The following is a 26,611-nucleotide window of genomic DNA, read 5'->3' on the forward strand; positions in this document are numbered from 1 at the left end:
ATCCGATACTACTTGTCAATATATAAAAGTTTCTAATAAATATTTTTTTCTTTTATTTTTCAGTAACGCACGAATGAATGATTCTCAGTTTTTTTCTTTCCTGAATTGGATGGAAGTTTTGTTTGGAATTTTCATTTTTATTATAAGAATGAAATTTTCTTGTTTTGAAAATTCAATCCGATGTAGTCTGTAAATGACAAAAAAAGTTTGAATAAACTCTGGAACAATTCCTAAACTTTTCCTATTTGAATCTGAGGAAACATTTATTTAACAATTTGCATTTTGGAGATGCAAAAACACGAAATTGAACTTTAAAATTTTCTAGTGACGTAGAATTTATTTAGTATTATTTATCAGTATGTGACTAGTTTTGTGAATGAATCTTAGCTTTTCTTTCCTGTAATATACAAAAGAATGATTTTTCGATATCTTACTCTTTGAATCCGATGAAAGTTTTGTGTTAAAATTAGACGCTTATTATTAGGAAGAGCGTGAAATCGAGTATGAAAATTCTTTAGAGGCAAAGAATCAATTCAACCAATCTTTGAGTATTATAATAAATATTCAATAAATGAAATTTCAAAAAATATTGCTCTTTTCTTGCTTCTATGTAAAAATGAATGATTCTTAGACTTTTTGATTCATTTTCAATTTATTGATAAACATATGTAATTTTTGAAATGTAATTAATAGAAAAACTTTTTATCTTGAAATTTGATTTTAATTATTTTTAAAACAATCATCTTAATTTTTAGGTAATGTATTAGCTTAAAGTTATTACGTTAAAAAAAAGAAATGCCTTTACGCATTCTGATGTATGTTTTCCGTATACATACATAAGAAGGAGTTCCCATATGCTACTTTTTGAGCATTTGATAAATGGATTTCAAAATTCAGTTAAATATTTCAATTTTTATAAAATGAAATCAAACAATTTCATCAGTGAAAAAGGTCTCTTAAAATTGGATAAGATTTATAATGTAACTTTTATTTTTCGTTGAGTTTTTGCTGCTCTATAAGAATTAAAAAATGTTATGTTATATTATTTGAATAACCTGTAATAATTAATTGCTTTAAAACTCTTAGTTATATATTTAGTCATTACCACTACTTAATCAGACCTTTTATGTACCTATTGAAAACTCATACGTATTATTCCATTTTTAATTGTACTAATATATATACCACTGAAAATGCGCATTTAAAAAAAACTTTGGGAATGCTGGATTATTTATATTATATTAAGCAATAACAATAATAGAATAAACAAAATCGAGGAAAATACAGTAATAAAGATTTTAATTGTCTTTTTTATTGTGGACTTTAAGTGATTAAGATTCTTCAGAAATAATATTTTGGCGATACAAAAATTTTCTTAACTAAATGGAAAGGATGCTATTTAAGTTTAAAAAAATTCTTTTATGCTAATCCGTTCAAGTTTGCAACGTATGATTAATAAGAATTTTATAAAAGATAATTTATTTAAACTGAGTTAAGTTTTTACTTGATGAAATAAAAATATTATTCACTCATATATATCTTTGCGATTTTGACAATGTCTAAAAGATTATGAAATCACAACATAGCGATCCGTTTGACAAACTTAAAAAAAAATATTTTACCCGTGATAATTGCTATATACTTTATATCCAAACATATACCGTCATAATGCAAAAATGAAAGAATTTGTTTTAACCGAATGTAAATTATCTTTTGCTTCAATAAAGATCTGCTGTAACTAATAAAAGTATTCACGTGCCAAATATAAATTTATTTTAATTTATGTGATTATTCTGATTTATATGAAATAATCAGTATTCATTTGTATATGATTTAATTTTTTGTTTTATAATTTGAATTATTTAGTGTAATGAAATACTGAAAGTTATTAAAACCATAAAGTTATCTTAAAAAAATTGAAGAGAGCGATATATCTAAATAAATTTTTATGGAAACAGTAAATCTCATAAAGATTTATTTAGTAAATATTTCCTCCTTCATTGCCGAAACACCAGTCGTTCATCCAAAATTTACATCTACGAGTTTTGAAAAATGTTTATTAGGCTTAAGCATAATGTTTATGTCGTGTATTTAAAACTTAATTATCTTATTGTGCAATGTTATTTTATTATACAACATATTTGCTAAAGAGAATTACTATCTTTAAAGGATTTTTAATATATTGAATGTGAATTATGATATTTACATCGAAACTTTTATTTTGAAAAAATCCACAGAATTTTGTTGTTGTCATTTAAATTACAGCATTCAGATAAAAGAAACTCGGACAAAAAATTCATAAACTACAGTTCAAAGAAACGTTAAGAATACGAAAGGGTATTAAACAACGTAAAATTACACTAATTCCGTCTCATTCTTGACCAAGTTGGTTATTATGAGTAAGGATAGCGATATTTCTCGTGAGAGAAAGGACAGTAGTGTTCCACATTCGAAATCTACTTTAGATGTAATAGGTTCCACGAAAAGTCTTATTAGGCGTCTCATTATCTGAGGTTTTAAAGGTAACAGGCTCGCATACAAAGGTTCACCTCATATTTGACCTTAGAAATCATTAGCCATTTTTTTTTTTTTTTTTTTTTTTTTTTACAGAATTGTCCCCGGATGAGTTTTGAATCCTCAACTATTTTTTTTTTATTATTTATTTATAACAGAATTAATTTGTGAGAAAAAGTAAATACTTTCGTCAAGCATTTAAAGAAAAATAAAGTATTGTTAGAAGAGCAAACTAGGGAGACTGGTATACCTTAGATTCTCTTCCCTCTAGATGCATCTAAAAGCTAATAATTATCCTTTTTGTTTTAGATACAGATTTCTTATTTTATGCAAAATCTATTCAATTTAACTTTCAGTTCTTAAGGAAGGTTAATTAAAAATTTGTAACTGTATGCAAAATGATCTACTGCGCAAAATGAACTTGTACCTTGTACCGCACCTCCTTCTCCAAGCGGCAACCCCGGAAAAAGACGGAATCTTTTCTCCCTTCAAAACGGCGGACCCGTCTATAGACGGAAACAAAAACTCCCTTAAAACTGTCACTGCCCGTATTTTTACGGGTTCCAGTTTTTTCCTACCCCCAATCTCAAGCTGTGAGATAATGAGAAGGGAATGTGAGATAAGGAAAAGTGAATCGTTATCAGTGGACGATATGATTGATGTCTTCCTGCTCGCGCCCTTTTAAGCATTTTAAAATCTCGCTTACGTTCTGAGGCGTTACTTTTGAGATTTTGATAATAATTACGTATCCAAAATGAAATTTAAATAACGAGAATGAAATTGAACGTATGAAAATATATACCTGGAATGAATACATACATAAACGTATTATTATTAATAAATTGAAACATTAGATTTTAAAGCTTTCTAGCATAAGAAAATAGTTAATGTAAAAAATAAATAAAAAATATAAAATTAAAATTTGACAAGTTTTTTTTTCATAGCGTGCTTTTATTTAAGGATTTTAGAATTGACATTGCTTATGCAACTTATTTTTGAAAATAAGACACTAAACTTATTTACAGAATTTACTTAACGGACGAAACTTTTTAACTTTTAATTATTTTTTTTTTTTTTAGTATTCATTAATAAGTGTATTTCAAAACGGGGAGATATATAGAACCAATATATTAAAGTGCGATTTTTCGGAAAGATTAGTATTCGTTACATTAAATCCTAATTTTTATTACGTAATAAACTATATATGAAAATTGAATATTTGTTTCATTCTTTAAACATTATAGAATTTCACACTGTTTGAAGAATTCGAACAAAAATGTAAGCATTGTAGAGATATAAGTTTCATTGTTTTTATATTTTTCCTCTGGTTTTTAATAATATTTTCAAAGTTAATATAAGCGCAGTTTTTAAAGGTTCTATTTTTTGTATCGAAATATTAATCTTATTTCACTGTACAATCTTATATATACATCGCACGATTCTGTTTATATGAAAGTGGTTTATATTGACATTTTTACTCTTAATGCTGAGTAATTTAATCCATGAATTTTAATCCATTTGAAAGTGAGTGAATGTGTGAGTTAAATGTGAGAATAAATAATTTTAAAATTGTTGCCATTATTTTAACTCCTTGATCTAATTTTATCTCATATGTTAGCATTTAAAAAAAATTTAATGCGTACAACTGGCATTTAGACTATTTATGATCTTTGTTTTATTTTATTTTTGATCACGAGGGTAAAAAAAATTCGGTAACTCCCACTTCCATGTAGTTTGAAATTCTTTATTCTTTATAACCTTTAGCCTCACATTTTCATTTTTTAAAAACAGAACTAGTTTGAACAACGGTGCCAGACATGAAGGTCGCTTGCGAATATTTTTATTAAAGTAGCGAATATCTCTAATTATAATGAATATGAATGTTCGTATTGGCGATCTCCAGATCAAACTGTTTGACTTAGAGCGAACGCACTTCGCCATTAAATAATTAGAAAACTGTTAACGTTCACCTCGAGAGGAAATTTTCAAAATTTTAATTAAAACTTCTGTTAATTAAAAATTATTTAAAATTTTACCATTTATCAGCGATAAAATACGAAATTATTCTAATATAATTTATACAATGTGTCATTTATACATTTGAATGTATCACCAAGAAAAATCATTCTTTGTTGTAAAATTAAGATCTTGAACTTTTAGTGTCTTATTTATTGAGATGCTAATGCTATGGAGCATTCTCTTCAGCCACATGGTTTATATGTATTTCAGTAAAGAAATTTTTACCCCTTTGCTTTTAGCTTAGATCTTTTTAACCTTTTAACTAAATCATCATCAATGGGTAAAAAGCCGGAATGAAATATAAGGATAACAATGAAAACGTTTAGTTTCAATTCAAAAATAAAATATATTTTTAAAATATTTTTAATTTAATTAAAAGTGGGGGGAAAATTTGAATTCACAATTAATGTACAAATTATTTTTCTACTGTGGGGGTTAATAAAAAGGGTTAATAAAAATTTTAATAATTTTTATTAACCCTTTAAAGGGCCTTTTTTTCCTAGTCATGTTGGAGTAAAAAGTTTTTAAAATTAAGATTGGCCTAGGAAAAGTAATTCATTCAACTTATTAGATCAGTTTAATCTGATTTATTAATTAATTTTTCCAATTAATAACTAAGAAATAAATCAAGGCACTTCATTTTATTCGAGATAAACAATTGAAACCTCTAACCTACAATTGAAACCTTACTGAAAAATTCGTAAGAATTTATGCCAACTTACATAACTTTATTCAAAAATTGTTGAATTTGGTGATGAGCATACTTCCCTTGTCCCTTGAAAGGGTTAATTAAAATTTTAAAGAAATGATTCCCACTGTCCAATGTATGTAGATGCAGATTTTGGTAATTCTATTTCAAATTGTCTGGTCTGAAAAGTACCAATACAACCAGACAAGTAATGACACACACACTTGCCCATCTTTATTATTAACTTAGACGAATGTTTGTGCGTGGCGTCTATTAGATCTTCTATATATATCTTAGTGGAATATGCATCTTAGAAAATGAAAACGTGCAAAATGTTTTTTTTTTTTTTGGTTTTGTTTTTTCTGAAAATTTTTAAAAATTATGAATTAAAAATAAAATGAGATTTTGAAGTGTATTCCATCATAACTTTCAAAATTATTACAGAATAAGAAGGAATTTTTGGAAATTTTTATTGAATAAGAGATCATTCAAAGTCATTTCAAAAATTAAAAAGAAATATTCAGTATATACATAAAACTTTATTGCTGAATGTTTCTATTCCCTGTATTTAGAAATTTAATAAGCCTGATTGGTTTCAACAAAAAAGGTTTTGCATTAATTGAAGTTTATTCACTCCCGTTTTAAATTAAGGAATTACTGTCAAGGAGCTGACAGAAAATTAAAAAAAATCTGCAATACAGAATGGTACAATGAGTCTGCAATAGTATGAATTATATGACTATCAAAATTTGAAATTTCAAGATGTTTTGCTGAAGAAAACATTTAATTAAAAATTTTATATTGGCTAATAACCTCGACGTAACACATGTGCTGATCACCAAAAGCAATAAATAATGTAAAAGTAATAAGTAAAAAAGATCAATGCTGTATTTGCAAAGCTTTTAAATTCAGATTTTTCTTTTTAATGATTCGTTTACCCCACGGTTTGTCGTTATACGATTGCAAAATAGTAAGAGCTTTGATTCTAACCCGAAAAACTTAAAACTGAGATTTTTCAAAAATTGTAATTTATTTTAAAACAGTACTTAATATTCTGTAGGAACTTGATTTGCATGTATTCAAAAAATTCCAGTTGCAAATGGTTAATTATGAGTCTAAATAATCTGTATTATTTGAGTCATTTTTCCAGGCCAAATTTGTATCATGAATATTACAAAGAAATATTTTGACAATTATTTTTATTTGTTACAGTCATAAGGCGCATCGACCAGTTATTTCAGCATTACTGAATAACTGGCCAATTAAATATTGTACAGTATATTTAATTATAAAATTTTAATCATGCAGATAAATACTGAAAATCGATATATTTGAAAGTGAAACATTGCAAGAAATTCCCTAATTACACAATTATTTTTTTGAATACTGAAGAAACAAAGTTATAACGTAGTGTTACTTATCACAATTAATGTTTTAAACACGCATTTTAAAATATTAAAATAAATTGGCAATGCGCTGAAAGGGGTTTTTTTTTTTAAAATGAAATCACTTGCAGGTAATGTCGAGAAATAATTTCACAGTACTACGGAATAAAATAATTTGCGAAACATATTGCAATGAAAAAAATATTAACGAGGACTTTCATTTTATAAAAACCAGACTAGTATCAAAATAAACATGATAATGACTTATTCCTAACATAAATTTTATGTATTGTTTTATAAAATAATCGAAAAACCTCTAAAAAAACAATCACATTTTCGCATTTTCAATCGATGTTATTGTCAATCTCTTCCTAAGCACTGAAAGAAAAATGCTCTTAGAAATCGAAAGACTACGATAAGAAACACCTGCTACTCACAGCATGAAATTTGCTAATCACTTCCCTCCTGCAGCGCTGAACTGACCGCAAAAGGGGAAAGCAATCCTTTTGACCAAACCGCGACATTTTTAAGGTTGAACCTGTTATTCCGGCGTGCCGCTTTCGGTAAGGATAGCAATCTGAAAGCCGCCGCCAGGAGGGTTAAATCTACTGTTATCTGAATTATTGTCAGTCATGTTTCATCCTGATTCCAGATGCGACGTGGAAAAAAATTAATCTCTACTATACGTTTGAGAAGTTCTTAAAGAAGGTTTTTAAAATTAGGAAGGTTGACAGCTGTTGTCCTTGACAAACTTGTCTTTTGCTTTCTATTGGATAATTTTGCAGTGTGCCTTGTCATAAATCGTTTTTATTATTCGTCATCAGTTGTTTTTTTTTCCTTCTTTCCACTTAACTGATAGAATTTTATTTTTGATTACTGTAAATTTATAATCCAGACTGTGAACTTCTTTATTCGTCGTATCGAATTTCCTTTTCCCAGATTTTTCAAAAGCTGCCAAATATTGAGTTAATGTTGCATATTTAATGTTTAACATTTAACACGACATTTTGCTTGAAATTTTCTTTTTCATATACAGATTCATTAGTTTATTTTATTGCTCCACGATGAATATTTTTTCATTTTTTTCCCAAAATGGCTTAGTAGCATGATATTATAACATACAAAAGATCACTATAATCGATATTTTATATCTCAGATTAGTGATTTATGGTTCAGGTTGTGTTTGTGATCCATGATACAAAAAGGGCAGTTTACAGTTCGAACACGTCGTGATCCATACAGGTTATGTTCGAATTTTCAAACGGTATATAGGTTTACTTACCAAATTACTCGGCACAAACTGGAATATAGTGGAATTTCTCAAACAATGCTTAAAGTTTGTAAATAAAGAAAAATGAGTTTTTTTTTAATTTTACCTTTTACATTGAGAAAACATTTTCATTGCTGCAATTATAGAAAACAAAGAGTTCATTGCTAAATGTAGTAAATTTTTAGTCAGCTCTTAACTTTCATCCATGATTAGGTGACTAGAATGGCACCTGAGCCACCACTTGATTCATCAGACTTCCCCGTCACATTCATAGGGGATCTTAAGGACCAAAATCAAATGAGTTTAGCACGAATGAATAGTTACTATCCACTGAAATTGTATCAAACTACGAGGACCATTAATATTATTTTATAAAATTTAAGAGAGAGTTAAAAAAAACCGCTAAATCTTATTGTTGAATGAGTTATAGTGTTTTGATCGCCAATGCTTTGAAAATATTTGTAAAATAAAATGTAAGTTTCGATAATTTTCAAATTGAGCTTTCATTGGAAAACTATTAGTTCGAGTTCCCTGTTCAAAAAAGATTTGTATGCCGTAGATTAAATCACATTAAATTCAAACATCACAAAGAAAAGTTTTAAAGCGTGTTTATTTACATGCCAATGTAGATGTCGTAAATGACATAAATCATATTTTTCGAATGAGTGAAATAATTTTTCTTGTAAAGATACTTTTAAAGAACTTCTGTCTTTTTATGTTGGTTGAAAGAATAAAAACGTCTTAATGAATCATAATATACAAAGAAAGGTATTTATTGTGATAAAGTTATCATAATTCAAATATAAATAAAAATAATGAATAACTATCTTTTTATAGCTTTCCTCTTTAAAAATTTATCTATTTTTTAGGCTAAATGTTTTATTTTGTATTAAATCCTGCTCGTTACTCATGAACTAGTTTTAGTGTCGAAATTAAAGCTTTATGCAGTTTTAGAAAATTAATATCTGAAAGTGTAAGTAATTTCAGCTCATGAAAGGTTTCAATTTCCTCTTAAAATGTGTACTAATTCAATTTTTGTAAATAAAAATACCCAATTTAAACAGACACAATATGATCAGAAGTATTCAGATATGTTAGAATTCATCATTTTTTTCTAATTTCCCCAGAAAGGCTAGATGAACTATTCTTGAATTTCTAACACCTAAAGAACAAACTTGAGCTCTTATTTTACAGTGAAGACTTGGCCACGAAGGCATTTAGAGAATTTTTGTTAGAAATTGATGCAGAAGAAAACTATTTGGACACCCCATTTCACAGAAATATATAAAAATTTTCAAGAAACTTAAAGTTTTCTGTTTTTATTGTTAAAAGAATATTGGTATTGCACAACAGGCCAACGAGCTTTAGTATATATATTTTACCCCAATCGAATAAAGATCGATGAACAAAAAATATTATCAAATTTACAAAGAAAGTTAAATGTTTGCATCATAATAAATGCAACTGCATTAACAATTTGTTAATTTTTTTTCAGGGAAACTGGATGCAATTCTCGATTCAGATTCAGGAAGAAAATCGCATAGAATCGAAGCTACATTAAATTCTTTACTAAGTAAAGTCGTAGAAATTAACCGAAAAAGTCAATTACTAAGCGAAATTCATCAAGACAATGATGCCCGAAAGGAAATTTTACAAAGGATATCTCGAAGCTTAGAAGAGATTGGTCGCAAGCAAATGACATCAATAGAAAAGAAAAACGAAGTCGAAATAGAACGATTAGACAAATTATCAGAAAACGTGCAAGCTTTGTTCCAAATATTTGGTGGAATGAATCGAAAATTGGATGATTTACAAACCAGAATAGAACGGATGCCAAATGCATGCCCTACTAGTGATTTGAAATTTTTCATAACAAAGAAAATTGATTCATTGACTGCATCGACAGCGTTGCTTTCGGAGTGTCTTGAGTGCGACAGGGAGTCATTGAAAGACGTTTTGCACTCTTTCGTTCGACACCCCTTGGACAATGTTGCCAAGAAATGTAGTTCTAGTGATCTTGAAAGGACTATAGGACGAATATTGGAATCTAAATGGAAGGACATGATGGATTCACTCCAGTCCGTTCTTCATTTCAAACTGGAAGGATTTAGCAGCAAACTTGAGGATTCAATCCAAAGCACCAACTGCGCCTATGAAAAAACCACTAAATTAAATGCTCACGATATTGCTTATTCTCATGATACCGCACAGGAACTTAAGGCAGCTGGTAAAGGGGAGGATGGCAGTCCTCAACGTGAAACACCTGGGCGAATTTTTCGAAAATTGTGGAGGAGAATGACAGAACCTATAAATAAAGTGGGAGAAAAAATGGAAGCATTGACTCATTCTCTAGAGGTAACGCATCAGAAGTATCACAATGAAACTTTAAAGAAGCTTCGAGAATGGACAGGCAAAGGCAAAGGAGCCGAATCATGTACTGCTCAGATCCAAGCAATTCATAATTCAACTAAAGAAACTGCTCAAAGGCTAGGTCATATGGAATCTCGACAACTGGCAGTTCAGAATGTTTGTACTAAGATTTTGAATGAAGTAGAACGCGTGAGAACAACATTGAGAGTAGGGAATTCCGCTTTTGTACCTGGAGTAACAGAGGCCTATCATGAAGGACCGGGTGAAGGATATTTGGCAACAAGTTGTGCTGATCTCCAAGCTCAAGGAACAACTAAGACGGGAATATACACAATTAAGCCCAAAGATGCTACAGAACCGTTTCTGGCTTATTGTGATCTCGAAACCGAGGGTGGAGGATGGACGGTAAGCATATAAATTATCCTTCATATTAATAGTTACTTATAAATATAATTGTGATATTTCTAAGATGCAATTAATACGAAGATATCACTTAATTGGAATTTCTTTTCAAGTTCTTTCAGTGTCAGCAAGGTTAGGTAGCTTTTCATCATTATTTCCCTGCTTTGGCTAGAAGAAATGTTTTAAAAAAGAATTATAATTAATTAATATTTGTGTCACTAGCCTAGCTGTTCTCCGCCAATATGTTCCCTTATTTATGGCCATGATGATTCTTCTCAACTTTTAATTAGTTCTGATTTTAAGCGTTTATAGGAATCCATTGAATCAGGATTTGTGATTACTTCTCGGACGATCGATGCTGCTTCCAGTGGTAGGTACGATACGATATAAATGAATTTAATTTTACTTTGGGTATTTGCGTTCGGTAAGCCAAGTTGGAAAGCTTATATCGCACACAACAAGCCACAGAGCAGAATCCGCAAAACTGAATGAAGGAAACTTCACAGCGTTAATTTCCGCCATAATGCTGCCACTCAGAATCAATCACCTTTCCGGAAGTTTCTGAGCTTCATATCCGGAGTGTCCATCTCTCAATAACATAAAAAATGAATAAGAAAGAGATTTATAAAGAAGTATGAAAATGAGTTACATGAAATTTTTGCTACAAAAGGCGCTTCTTGGTGAAGTCGAATATGATGACAACATATACAATACATAACTTTTAGATTATTAATATATCAAACAAATTGATTAACATAAAACTTGTTGAATTTGGCATTGATTTGATTATTAATACTTTTAAAATGTCTTTTAGTTAAAAAGGAAAAAGTAGTAATACAGAAATCAGTAAAATTTTGCATGATTTTTAAAACAAATTTCTTAATCAATACATAATGCAATGATACATTTATTAATAAAGGTATTAAAAATGTGTTAATACTGAAAAAAATTAACCCACTTTTTCCATTTTTAAATTTCACGTGTCAACGAATTTTATACTTTGGTTGAATTTTGATTACCGTTCTTTCAATAATGAAGTATAATGGTGATTTGAGAGTAGTTACCTTTTCAGTTTTTTTTTAACTGAATGCTTTTGACAAAAGTCAGTTAACAAATCTAATTTTAAGCTTTTGAAAAAGTCTAAAGATTTCTTCTTAAAGAGAAATAATAAATGTAACAGTTAATGGAACGGCAGCTAAACGGCAACAATTAAAAATAAGTACTGTGACCCCAACGATTGTTGAAAATCGGTAATGAAAATAAGTTGACAAAGACATAAAATTCTTCGCCTGCAGATAAAAAAATGTTAAGTCTTTAAAGTCATAATTTCAGTCTTCATGTCTAAAATATCATTTACAATATGACGAATAATTTTTCAATGAAAAATTATGTAAACGTTGAATGAAGTTAATTATTCGAAGTCTTTAAACTTATTTATGAGTCACTGGAAAATTCAAGAAATCATGATTAAATATTTTGATATTAAGGAAGTACTTATTTGATATTTTTCTTTTAAAAAATATTCTTTTAAAAATATTTATGAAATATTTCATTCGACTTTTAGCAGCCTTTATTGATATACCCTTTAGTATAATTTGAATATTGTTAAATTATTTCTTCTGCATCACCATTAGCACTTTTAAACGTTTTTTTTTTCCTTTTAGCGTTTAGGAAAATTAAAATTGTGCTAACTTCCTGTTTAAGAATGAAATTCTCACTCAACCGACCTTAGCACAGAAATAGATCTCTAAATTCTGAGTTTGAGTTTTACTAGGTTCCCCACTAAATTTGATATTTTAGTTTCAGAAATACATAATCCGATGGTATTTTCTGTTTTGAGAATGTGTAGACATTTTGATTCAACTAAGAATCTATGAAACATGTGGGATATTGACGGATTCCACTCAGTTTTAAACTGTAAGGTCTACAAACGATTTGTTTTCAGTTTATAATATTAAAAAGTCGATAATTCAATATATAAGTGACATACGTAAATATGTGAATTAAATATACAATCAAAATAAATTACTATATAATAATTATTATTGCTTATGAAAGCATTATAAAACTATTATGATCATTTAGAAGAAATAGTACCTACTGAATTTAAACTGTTAAATTTCTACGTAATTATCTACAACGAAATCGATATATGTTGTAGACAGTCCTTTTGATCAAAGTTTCTTTGTATCTAGGTTACCGGAAAAGTTTGAAATCCGGCATTCTATAGAATGAGTAAGGATTCTATAGAATGGTTTGAAATGATTAACATTTCACGCATTTTCTAGGCATTCTATTCATTGCAAAATGACAAATTTCAGAGTACGTTCATAACACTGGCTTACTTTCTATGAGAAATAAAATTAAATAGAATTTAAAATAAAATTGTTTCCCATTATAGGATAAATTTTGTTTGATATAACTTTTAATTTCCTTTATATATTTTGAATAAAAGATTTTTAATGCCACTCTTTTATTAAAACTTACGCATTTCTAAATAACATATGTATAATGCATATATTCTAAATGCATATGTTTTTTAAATAACATATATATTTTCGTAGAATACTCATATTTTAAATAAAAGCTTTATCATGGCATTTTTTCCCACTTTGCCATTCTTTAGGATGCCTATAATATACAGTGTCTAATATATATATATAATAACCAAATATTTCTGTAATTTATATTTTGCCAAAAAACGCCTAGGCATTCTGAAGAATGCCGGTGTTCTATATATTGTCAGTAACATCTAGACACCCTCTTGGTCTTTATCAAATTGAGAAAACTTTGCTATAATTTTCATTTTGGATATAGAATATTCAACCACAATTTTCAGAATTCATCGTTTGTATATCTGTTAACAAATTAATGATGTCATCTAAGGGAGACAACTGTAACTTCTCTATTCTAATCAGGGAGGCATCTAATAACAGTTTATACTCCTTTTAATCATTTTTATGAGGATATCTGTTCTCGGCAGTATTTTTTTTCTTGGAATTCTCGACTTTAGAAAATTAAAAAATATATATAATAAAATACAGCAAATGCCTACATTTGACAGGAAAAAAGATTCTAATTTTTTTTAGTCATGAACTAAATTCTAATAAATAGAAAGATAACGTAAAATATTATATGATTCTAAAAAGATGTGTGAAAATGGGTGATTCTTAACAACGATCTTCATTTTAAAGCTAAAGAAAACTAATGATATTGATTACGATGAAATTATAAAATAAATGTTATCATTCAAAAGATTATGGCTTCTTTCATTTCAATGATGTAAGCTCAGGAAATATGGGCACATGCTTTTGAAAAAGAAATATAGCTATTATTTATAATTGATAAACACTAAAGGTATATTTCTGTAATGTGATGATTACAAATTTTTCAGTGGAAAAAAAATGGAATATCACTCATCTGTAACAAGTATATATATCTCAAATATAATTTCAGATTTTAAAGATATATAGAAAGATTTATTAAACGATACGGCTGGATGTATTTTTTTAATTATTTCGATTAAAAAAATCTTTTTTATATGCAACGCTTTCAAATCTTTTCGTAGGAAACTAATTTTGGGCTTCCATTACGAATTCAATTTTTAATTCTTCACTATAACCCTAATAGAAATTGTTTGGTTGATGCGTGGAGGCTACTGTCGTAAGAGTCGTAGATTGATCAGCCATGAAGAGTCAAATTTGAATTAAAACTTAAAATCTTCATTGATCCTAAAAGATACAGTATCTGAAGAAAAAAATTTCACAAACCAAAAATTAAAAGCAGTTTATTGGTGCGATTGAACAATAGTTTTAAGACAAACAAATTAAAAATGTGCAAAATTTATGTCAAAATAAAAATATAATCTGATAAATTTATATAGCTAAAATAAACAAAGCAATCAAATATGGCATAAATAAACCAGTTGATCTTAAAAAGTAAAATAGATTGGGAGCGTTTGTTCGTCTTTGAAAACTTTAATCTGTGGAACAGGGGAATTTAAAGTAATTGCTAAACTCTAAATCTCTTTTCACTAAAATTATTGTGTCGAATAAAATTATTGTACTGGCTATATTGTGTAAGAATTATTATGTGAGACAGGGACTGCCAAATTTGTAACAGTCAATGTGCTCTGCCCTATATATAGGTAAATTATTAGGATATCATCCTAAAGTGCTAAAAAAAAAGGAGAAAACGAATTTGTAAAATAAACTGTAAGCAAAATTTAGTGGATAGGTATTAGTGAATGTTTTTTTGAAACGATTTTTAGATATTTCTGGATTTTGAAAATATGCTTTTAATGAAGTTCAGGAGTGTTTAAAATAATCATTTGTCTTATGGATATCAACAGAATTCATTTAAAATTTCAGTAAAAATTCTTGAAAAATTAATGGAATAAGTTGAAAAAGTTTGCTTAATAGATTAAAATTTGTCTAACTAAACTTTCAGTCGAAGAATATAATTTACGCAATTAGTTTGAGTTGCTTCAGTTTGTCATAAATAAAAACATTTTTTATCAAATTTTTTTGATGCAAAATAAAACACTATTTATTATTAAATTCTTGTAAGCTTTTCATTCAAGATATTTTAAGATAAAGAATCATTTAAGATAAAAAATCATCATTTCATTTCAGATAAAGAATCTCAGACAAATAAAGATGGAATTTACCTTTTATGTTTCTGTTTGATACACATTAATAAGCAAAATCCTAATTAAAAGCCGAGATTCTTCAGGTTTAAAAAAATTTAATAAGTTTCTTTTTGTAAGATTTTTTTATAGCTATACACACCTAAAAAATGTACTCTTCTCAGTCAAGCTTGAAGTATTTAGAGATAAAGCACCCTGCTTCTTTGAATAATTCTTAAATCTCACATGTTTAAGAATTCAGAAGTGAACACATGTATGCAGGTTATTGACCAAAATCAATCGAAAATGTATTGTCCTTCCCTTTAAAAATTTATATTTGATTATCAAATTTCGAGTCACTTCCAGATAAAATACTTAAAGCATTACTAAATGTTATAAAAACAAGGTTTATATCAAATTTAAAGATGATGTGTTTATTCTTAGAAAGAGAAAATTGAAAAGACTGTTATTTGATGTATTTGACCTGAAAAATTGAATAGTATTTAGAGTCGTCCCAAATGTCAAAGGAATTATTCAACTCAGAATCACAAAACAGAGAATTTTTCCGAGTTTTGTTTTCGATAAGAATCGCGATGCATGGTGAATATAACCAGTGAAATGTCATGTATATACATACTAATAAATATTAGAACAGGTTTTAATATGAAACATAAAATACTTAACGCCATTAGGACAGAGTGTAATTCATGTGATATAAAACATCTGATGGATTGCAATACCGAGGAAAATAAACAAAGATAAAAAATTTAACTCTTGTTGTTTTCATTGTAATCGCACAGCAAGATTTAACTTAGATATTCAGTTTTACTCAAGATATTTTATGGAATTATAAATTTTTATAGTATCCTATACTTATAAAAATGAAGTAAACACTTGGGTGGGCACTCTGAAGGGTGCATAAAGTAATGAATTCTTGCAAGGCAATTTTGCAGCATTTTTCAGTAATTCAGTTGTGTTGCAATTTATATCAAGTTTTGAATGGATCAACATTGATAAAGTAAACAATAATAAAAATGATGTGAAGTCTTACTTTTTAAACACAATTTTATTATCTTTTAAATGCGAAATAAGCACTAGAAGATGGCTAAATCTGAAAGACTTGTAAAATATTTAATACTAACGCAGAATTTTTACAGCATTCTCTTAGAATTAATCTCTTGCATATGATTTAGGAATATGGTAATAACAATAAACGCTGAAAAAATTGCTAATTTCTGAATTTATTGCTTTAAATACATTAAATATCACGAAAAATCTGGTCATTCTGTTGTAATAATCTGACAGTCCTGAATATCCTTGGTTTACAGAAGAGATATTGTTTCGGTACTCTGACTAAAAATCACCTGGCAGAGTAAATGAAAGTTCAATATTATGAATTTTACTTTTGATACATAAAAGCATTTTTATAGGAGTCAAGAATGAAGAAAGAGTTTGAAACTAAACGGTTTAATGATGAGGAGGCGAGCAATACAATTATACTTAACTTTTAAAAAAATGCCATAAATGTTTATAGTACATAGAAGGTTTCGGAAGGGGATGTTAGATCCATTAGAATACTCTGGATGGAAAATATTTTTTTTCCAGATTATAAAATCTGATTGAAAATGGCAGTTAAGAAACCGTATTTCACAAAAACAATTATTTATTTTCCTCATCGCTCAAGTACTTATTGAAAATTCCAAAAAGACATTATTTTTTTTATCTTAAGAGAAATTATTTAACATGTTAATCAGTTAATATTTTTCTTCTTCAATTATTAAAGTTGTTCGCTTCTTTTCAAATATTGGTAGAGTACTAAAATACTCTACGAAAGTTAAAATAAAATAAAAGTATGACTTTGAAAAGCTTAATACTACAAAAATAATATTTGTAAGCTTTCTTTTATTAAATTTTAACTCATTTTGTATTTCTTCATAAATGCATCTGCATCTTGGAACCATTCCGTTAATTTATTATTAAAATTTCCCCCTGTAAGTTTGTACAAAAAGAAAAAAAAAAAAACTTCATTTCAGCTTGTACGGCAGTTACATTTTTTTTTGTTTGTTAAGAATTTAAAAATTAAAGTGCACACTTCATTGTAAATATACTTTCAATTACTATTTTAATTATCTTACCGCCAAATAAGCGCTTGTTCACTTTGAGTTTTTTTGGCTTATTAATAAAACGATGGCAAAAAATGGATAATGTTTCCGATGGAGGCAGCTATATATTTGTCGATGTCAGTTATGTGCACTGGCTTTTTCGAAATCCTATATAGACTCAATTGAAAATCGACTTTAATTGCATAAAGAAGGGACTCTATAAATATTTTCTGTTTTTATTTTGCTGTTTAAATTTCATGAAATAATTTTTTCTTATGAAAATACTGTTTTTCAAAATAATAAAATTTAAAAGATAATGGACGAACCTATAGGCCATTGATGGAATTCCAATAAATATAATTTTCAGAGATTATTCCTTTACAACGTTCTTAATTAGTTATTTCTTCTCAGAATAAGACCACATTTAGCACTAACCGTAGACCGTACCGGCTCACTTCGAGAAAGGAAACTAATCCTAATCAAATTCTGAACTGCTTTCACCGAAATGATCCTTAACTTTTTATAAGCCTCCGTTTGTATTGCAGTTTTTTACCTCAAAGCGTTTTATTCAGAACATTCTAGGTGTTAAAACAAGGCATTTAAGTAATCTAATTAAACCTAAAACTGAGTCTTAGACTTTAAAATATTTAATTTAGGACAATTTACACCCTGAATCCAAGCATGAACTTATATATGAAACTTATATTTATTTAATGAATATAACTTTCAGAGTAGTAAATTGAAACTACAGAAAAATTTATTAACATAATTTAATTTTCACGGTGCCAACAAGATAAAGTAAATATAATTTTATTCTTTTTTATTAAAAAAGCAGATCACTTTAAAGAGAATTTCAACGATTTTCTGCATATATTCTACAACTTATTTATTTATCCATAAAATCTTCAGTGATAATGCTGTAACATGACCTTAAAATCGAAAGCAAATAATAAAATATTACATTAATTATCAAAAGGTTCAACAGAAAGCTCGGTTTTTAAAATGATTATTTACGAAAACATTATGAATATACTTGAGTAAGGGTATTTTTCAGAATTTTTTTTTTTTTTTTTTTTTTTTTTTTGTTGCAAGTATTAACGATCTCAAAAGAAACTGGTCCTGCGAAAATTTTTGCTACCCCAGAATTAATCCGCCCGACCCCACAAATAATGTCTCATAGTCATTTTTGTGGGATTTATAGTTATTCTACTCATTTGGAATAGGGCAAAAAACTTTTTGCCCTATTCCAGTCAAAACGCATCTTTGCAACAAATTAAATTGCGAAATGACATTCAGATCCTAAGTAAATAAATAAATAAAATAAAATAAATGGAATTTTATAAGTGCGAAATAACAAATAAATTCTTTGTATTAAAAGTGAAGTTTTTATTTGTCCAAATCTAAATGCCCTGACAAAGATACATATAAAAATGCCGTATTCTTAAGATATATTAATGACAATGTTTTACATTTCTCAAATCAAAGCAAATTAATATTAAAGCGAAAAAAATATGATAGGATAGTCTGTCATTATTCAGGCTGGATTCAGTTAAGAGGTTAAACTGTAAGTATTTTTATTTTATCATATATGAAGTAAAAAGGATGTACTTTAATCATGAAAAAATTCGAACACGAGATTTCGAAGAATTTCCATGCTCCCTGAGTTTGATAAACACAATTTTGACATTATGTCTGCATGTGAGCATGGTAACCCAAGAACGTTTTGAACTAGACATATGAAATTTGATATATGGCCAAATTTATAGATTTCTATCAAATTTCGAATGAATTCCATTAATCGGAATTCTGTATATTTGACTCTTCAAGTACAACTGAGCTCGATAATTACAAAACACAAAGAGCTCGCGAGTTAAAATATTTGGTACACAGGTTTAGCATCTAAAATATAAATGCTTATCAAATTTTGCACTAAATCTGTCAAACAGTTGACCGTCTTTCAGTATATATTTTTATAACTTGCATGTAAACGCAATAACTTAAATCAATTAAATTCGATATGTTATCTCGTGACTACAGCAGTAGTTCCTTGTCAAATTTTGATTTCATTCGATAGGTAAAAACACGTTAATATATATATTCGACAATAGATTTAGTAAAAATATTAGATTCATGCCAAAGGTCTACATTTTTTAATTGTTGTTCACTATTGCCATCCAAGGCAATGCCTTACCCAAAGTCCATGACTTTATGCTCGGGGAGAGAGATAAAACCTTTACTAGAGCGTGTGCGAGAAAGTTTCTGGGAGATCACTTCATCCGGTTGAAATAAGTACCATGCCATCTTCAACATTTTCAAAATAGAATATGTTGAGCCTACGTTCTTAGAATCCATTAATCTATTTCCCTCGTAAAATTTGTTAAAATTTTGCTGACTAAATAAATGAGAATTTAATGAACGTTTAATTTTTTTCAAGTAACGTAATGCATTATATTTTGTGTCTAGTGATTCAAAATAAGGAAATTTGATTTTGATGCATACTCAGGGGAAAAATTATTTTGCAAAATAGAAAAAAATGACGTTAACATTTCTTTGCGCCGTTTTCAATATGAAATTTTAAATGTTAGTTTTGCATTTTAGTCTCATTTATAAAATAAACTAGTCAAAATATAAATCAATTTCACTTGGTTCAATATTTTTTGATTTCTTGATGTAGCGTTATATATAAAATCTGTTTTGCCATTAGACTAGAATTTGAGATAATTTATTTTTTCTGTAACTGACTCTAAGAAATAGCCTTGAAATTTTATTTTTATACGCAATATATCACTACAAATTATTTGAATGTACATTTTATTGCATCAGAATAAACCTTTAAAAAAATATTTTCTTTCTAAATGAAGATCCTTTGATAAAAGTTCACATATTAATAAAGCAATATTAATTAAATGACATATTTTAAAGCAATATTTATATAAAATAGAGTTCTTTTGTTTATTATATTCAATAATTGTTTAAAGCAACAGTTGTCCGAAAATAGATAGTTTTTAATAATAGTAATTTCTAATAGTAAGGATGATGACGCCAGACCACCCTTTCCTATCCAAAGACCCACACCTTTAGCTTTTTTCCCCCTTCCCAACAAATTTTTTTGACGCTTATCCCATCTAATTTCTGTAATCATACATTCGATTGAATTTCAAACAAAATGCAAATAAACTTACTTTCATTCACAAAAAAACATGCTTTTGCAAGGAAATTAGTAATACATACATCAATGTACCATAAAAGATAAATACACATTTTCTTTAATAACTAAAATTTCATCAAATCGTATAATAAAATTTCGCAATTGAAATCAATAAATGCAAAGGAATTTTGGTTGCAAAAGGAAATATAATGATTCTAACTAATTAGTACATTGTTTTTCTTCATTTTACACAGTTAAAATATTGCAATCAAGATATTACTTTTTCACTCATGAAGATTCAATCACCTGCCATCTAAATGACGACGGTTGATTGAGTCTCACTGTGGGAATAAATGGCAATTCTCTTTTGACAATAGAACAAGATGTGAACTAATCAAGCATTGTGTTGTATGCTTTATTAATATGTGGATAAGTTGATATTTTCTTTCTTGAAGATCCACGAATGGCGACAGGAATGAAAATTCTAAACTGGCAAAAGGAATGTCCTATGCCTCCAATTAAGAAATGCTTCAAAATAAAGCATGACACTTCCAGCAAGATGGAGCACTTAAAAGACTACAACAATGTGAAAATTTTTCTTGGTGGATTTCTGGTAAACAGATAGTTAAGACGAAAAAAGTATTGGACTCGCCGAGAATATAAGATCCCAGTTTGGTGGATTTCTTTATGTGACGATGCATGAAACAATATTTATTGCATAATATCAACTACAATCAATGAATTTAGAGCACCAATTGAAAGAAAAGCTAAATGTTATTTGAAACTCTTAGTACCGCTTCCAATTTCATTGATCGGGTTTTATTAGTAGCGTCCGGAGAATAACAGTCATCAATTCAAGTATTTTGGGTATCTGACAAAATTCTAAATTTCTTTGAGTTTTGGCACTTTAGTATATGTTATTAATTGCTTATGTGATAGTTGGTCGAAGTATGTACATTTTGAGGATTTTCTGTAATTTATAAACATAATTTATGGAAGAAAAGGAAATAATAAAATCTACTCCAGAACTGAAAATAATATCATTATACAATTGGTAAACGTAAGGAGACTTAAAAAATAAAAAGAGCCTCTAACTTGTAAATTATGATTAATCTTATCTGCAAAACATGTGATTGTTTGAATATTTTTTTATACTTACAGGTACTCCAAAGAAGAGGAGATTTCGGTGACGAATTCCGCCAAAATTTCACTCAAAACTGGGAAATGTACAAACGAGGATTTGGCGATCCCCAGCGGGAATTTTGGATTGGAAACGAAAAAATTCATATATTGTCTTCTCAAGACGATGTAAAATTGAGAGTAGAATTGCAGGATTTCGATGACAATACTGCTTATGCCGAATATTCAAGGTAAGAACTTTGGCGCACAGTTTTCATTTCAAAATTTCAAAAGCTTTAATAACTTGAATCAAGAGATCTAAATATGAAAAACGGTATTAAGATCACAAAGATTTATTTCATTATCACTATAAAGACGTTTCACCTTTTCATACACGAATTATGGATAAAGTATTGTAATCATTAAAAAATTCGACTTGAAATTTTAATGAATCTCCACATTTTGGTCCTCACAGAACTCGAAAAACACATCTTTAGAATTATGCCTCTCTGCACATCCGCCGGTTTGTCTTTAATAACTAAGTATGTGAACATAATAACTCATAAATGCTTTGAGATAGACAGAAAAAATTTGTTACATGGCCTTCACATTTGAAGATTTTTATCAAATTTGGAACAAAATCCATTCCGAGGAAGTTGTCGGTATTATTGTTCTTGTTCAAGTGAACACGATAACTACAAAACAAAAAGAGCTAGATGGATGAAATTTGCTAAGCAAATTTAACATCTAAGATGGAGATATATCAAATTTGGAACTATATCTGTTAATTGCTAATGGGTTTATCGTCTGTTGGTTTGTAGTTGCACAAGCCTGTAAATTCAATAACTCAAAAGCTCAATGCTTTATATATATGAAATTTGCCGTCCGATCTTCACAAGCCTGTAAATTCAATAACTCAAAAGCTCAATGCTTTATATATATGAAATTTGCCGTCCGATCTTGTGATTTCGCTTGTAGTTCCGTGAAAAATTTTAAATCGGTAAAAAAAAGTCTGAAATACGTATTTGGTTTTCTGGTATTTGTGTGTATTTAATCCATCCTAGCTATTAATTGCCAAAGATCGCATGTTGTTAGGCTCCTTCCTAACTATTGTTCGTTAATGACATGCATGGAGTTACTAATACACAAATATGTTTATTATAGAATATACGAGAAAATTTCGGGTTGAAGTTACATTTGCTGGTCTGTTTGTCTGTGGGATTGGTAACTAAAATTGGAACAAGCTAGATAAATGAAATTTTGTAGAAAATATCTATCTTTATCAGATTTTATTTAACACGCGGGTCTATCATTTTATCTGAGAGCATATAAACTCCATAACTCCGAAACACTGCAAGTTAGATCAATGAAATTAGGCACATGGTATTATCACCAAAACTGTTGATATGAATCAAATTTCGTCTCGGTCCACCATCGAGTATGTTTTGTTTTATTGTTTTTTATTGTATATCTGTTTGTGTGTAGATGAACGTGATAAAATAAAAATGGCAAAGCCAGATACAAGAATTTTAACGCATTATTTTCACAACAGAATTGTAAATCAGTGCTAAATTTAAACCAGGCGAGTTAAGAGGAAGAGACACTTTGCAAAATGCATATTAGTTTCTTTAAAATGTACAGAAGCTAAATTCAAAATGCGCTATATTGTGGAAGTAAATGAGCAAGTCAAGGCGTAAACACCTTCAATGGTTAACTATAGTAGAGGTATTCTCATTTTTTTTATTTAATTGTTTCTTCGTTAAAGGCTGTGAGATCAGCAAAAAATAAATTGCCTTTCAATCATCAGAGGAGGTAGAAGCAAAAAGAATCGAGACTGGTAGTCTACCCTGAAGAAAAACACACGTCAATTAAAGACACCTGCTATATATTGACCTTGAACCAACCAATACATGATTCTAAAATTACATGATCCTACCACTTCTGCTTAGCGGAACATTGAATAAATTTATATACTATGTTGTCGCATTTGTTACGACTGCGAAAATAAAGTCGAATGCTGAAATTCTTGGAGTTCTCGATGAGCTTGAATCATCTTCATATATCAAATATTTTTCTCATATTACGATAATTTTTAGTGCATTCGAGGAGATTGAATACAGCTAAAAGCACGTCTCCTTAGTCTGCGGAGACCTATTTAAGTACAAATTTGGTAGATGTGTATTTCAAACCAAAATCTTCAGCCAGAATAATGTACTGAATTAAACCACAATTAATGTGACATTCTTTAGGTATCTTTCAATTTGTCCAACGATTTCCATGTACAGATGACAGCACATTTTGGATGCTTTGACATTTGCAATACTTCAGATGTCATAATTTCCGACACTTTCAAAGCGACTTTGGATATGTCTGGACAATTTGCAAACTCTTATGCCATATAAAGATCATATAATCTTCTCCATATATTCTCTTCTCTATAAGACCCACCATAAGTATCACCAAACCTTTGGCAAAATTCTTGTTTTTTGCTTAAAAATGTTTCCCATATAAAGTGTGATTAAAACACAAAACGTACATTTGTTAAATGTGGGGAATGGTGGGAGCTACAATCTTGAAAGTTTCAACACGTGCCGGTGGGTTCAAGGCCAATATGTACCGAATATTTTTTTTTCTAAGCGTGTTCTGGACCTGAGGATAGACGGCAGCAATCATACTTTTTGTATCACACTTCGTAAATCGTGAGTATATAGTTGATTGTAAGAAATGTTTACATTGAGTATACATTCTTACGATGAGCAAGATTTATCTCATATCTATTCAAAATAATTAGGTGGATAAAATGCGAAGCAAAAATTGATATTTCTTACTTTAATATTTTCGTCAAAAATTCTATTGCTAGTAGAAATTCAAGCTTTTTTAAAATACAAGTATTGTTCTTCGATAATATATCTCTTGCCACTTCATTATTTACAGATTCAAGCAACTATTTTGGCAGACATTTTCTAATTTCCAGCTAAATAGTCTGTCATGGTTACCTACTTTGATAAATTTCATCTGAAGAAAAAATATTTTCCAGTATTATATTTTCTTTTGTACAAGAATGTAATCCGTTAAAATTACGTAATTAAATTTTCACCGTAAAACATTTTACTCTGATTATTAAAATATTTTTGAGGATTTTTCTGAGAAACAAAAATTTACTTTTGAATTAGCTTGATCATTCTTTCAATTCTTAATTGTTCGAAATGGTGTATAATTTAGAAAATGCATATTGTATTGACTTGTAGGCTGTATTTGTTACTGTAAAAACATATAATTATTTACCCTCTTTTCTTACTCTTGATCAAGATAAATTGAAATTTACTAGACAAATGATGAAAATATTTAGATTGGAATACGGATATGACGTCACTGTCTCCTTCATTCACTTCACTTCATATTACAGCTCAAAAGGAAGGTTAAAATAATACAATAATACAACTCGAAGAAAGCACAAAAACTTTTCAACTGAGAGATGAAGTAATAACAAAAGAGAATCGAAACGCAACTCCTCATCTGGGGGAAAAGTAGGAGGAAAATAGCTCGACTCATCTTCCGGTGGCGAGCGATGGAGCATAAGAGGAACGCTTCTCTTTTGCAATATTGGGTCTTAGATACTCTATAAAACTATAGGGCACGAGGGTGATTTTTGGCATCGAATACTAGGCATAAATTAATTAGCTAAAAGTAAATCATTTACATATGTTAAAATTCGAGCACAGATCAGGTGAAATCCATATACATTTCAAGCGTTCCATGAATTGAACTGAAAGCTAAATCAATACGACACCTTTTCAAAACAAAGAATATCATCTAGTTAGATACAATAGAAAATTATACAGCTTAAGAACTGATAAATGATCGTTTTTATTATAAATTAGAAATTATTGATACATATAAAATAAATTTTAAATAGTCGAAGAAAATCAATTGAAAGAGAAACTTTACATATGCACGTGGCTTTCAATACGTCACATAGGATCCTGCGTGACATAAATTCAAGCAATGAGAGTTTAATACGTAATGAACAAAGAGTAAGCCAATTTGGATTTAAATAATAAAATTTACCATATTTTAGCTATGTAAAAGCTAATATACTTTCTATATTGTCAAATGAATACCCTTTGCATATTGATTCGGCTATCGAAAGAGATTCGGAATGGCTAATTTCAGTTGAATCCAGCTCCTATTTAGATGCCAGCGATTAGGAAACTCCATTTAGATACGGAACATTTCTGCTCTTCTCGCCCGAAAATAAACCGTTTTAGATTAAACAGTTTGGAAGTGAATCATGCTACTCTTTGTCACCAGGACGAGACTAATTCATGCATGAGTTGTGTGGATGCTTGCATTTAATGAGGTTAGTCAGTAGTAGTTAGAAAAGTGAGGTTAATTTAGCAGAATTCAGAAGGTAACAACAGCCTTCTTAGCGCAGAATTTGCTACTTTAAAATGTTATTTGTTAGTATATTCCTTCCTATTCTTACCTCACATTCTTTTCTCAAGGTGAAAAATATGTGAGATAAATAAGTAAGAAAATAGGCCCCTAGGCCAGGACGCCGGCGCAATTACTGTTCACTAATGAATGTGGTTACGCAGATTTATTAGAAAATAAGCCAGAAAGTTCCGGGGTGATCATCCCCTCTGGTTGAAGTTATTATGATCAGTGAAGATAATTCGGTCATTTTCCTATTTTTGTCAATACATTTTTATTAATTTTTTAGAACTGAAAAAAAAATAAAAAAAATAGGCAACTTCATTATTTTTATGAAGAGAGCTTAATTATTTGTATTTAAAATAATTTTAATGTAAAACAAATGAATTACAAAAACGAAACCTTTTCCAAAAGACTGTCAAGTATTTAGTCAAAAAGTTTGAAATCATCCTCAAAAACACAATAGAGAGGTGAGAATGAAGATTTAAACATTTTTGAACTTTGAAGGTAAACCTGTAGAACTGCATGCATTT

The 26,611-nt window shown here is 28.8% G+C and overlaps 1 protein-coding gene across 1 annotated transcript in view; it reads left to right on the forward strand.

The window, feature by feature from the left end:
• The window catches only part of LOC129958057 (uncharacterized), a 48,544-nt gene that overhangs the window by 15,136 nt on the left and 6,797 nt on the right, over positions 1-26,611 (forward strand). The window contains exons 3-4 of the mRNA XM_056070221.1: positions 9,372-10,651; positions 21,687-21,895. Coding sequence (XP_055926196.1) covers positions 9,372-10,651; positions 21,687-21,895 — 1,489 coding nt within the window. The remainder of the gene's footprint in view (positions 1-9,371; positions 10,652-21,686; positions 21,896-26,611) is intronic.

Source organism: Argiope bruennichi, chromosome X1 (assembly GCF_947563725.1).
Source record: "Argiope bruennichi chromosome X1, qqArgBrue1.1, whole genome shotgun sequence".
Taxonomy (NCBI): domain Eukaryota; kingdom Metazoa; phylum Arthropoda; class Arachnida; order Araneae; family Araneidae; genus Argiope; species Argiope bruennichi.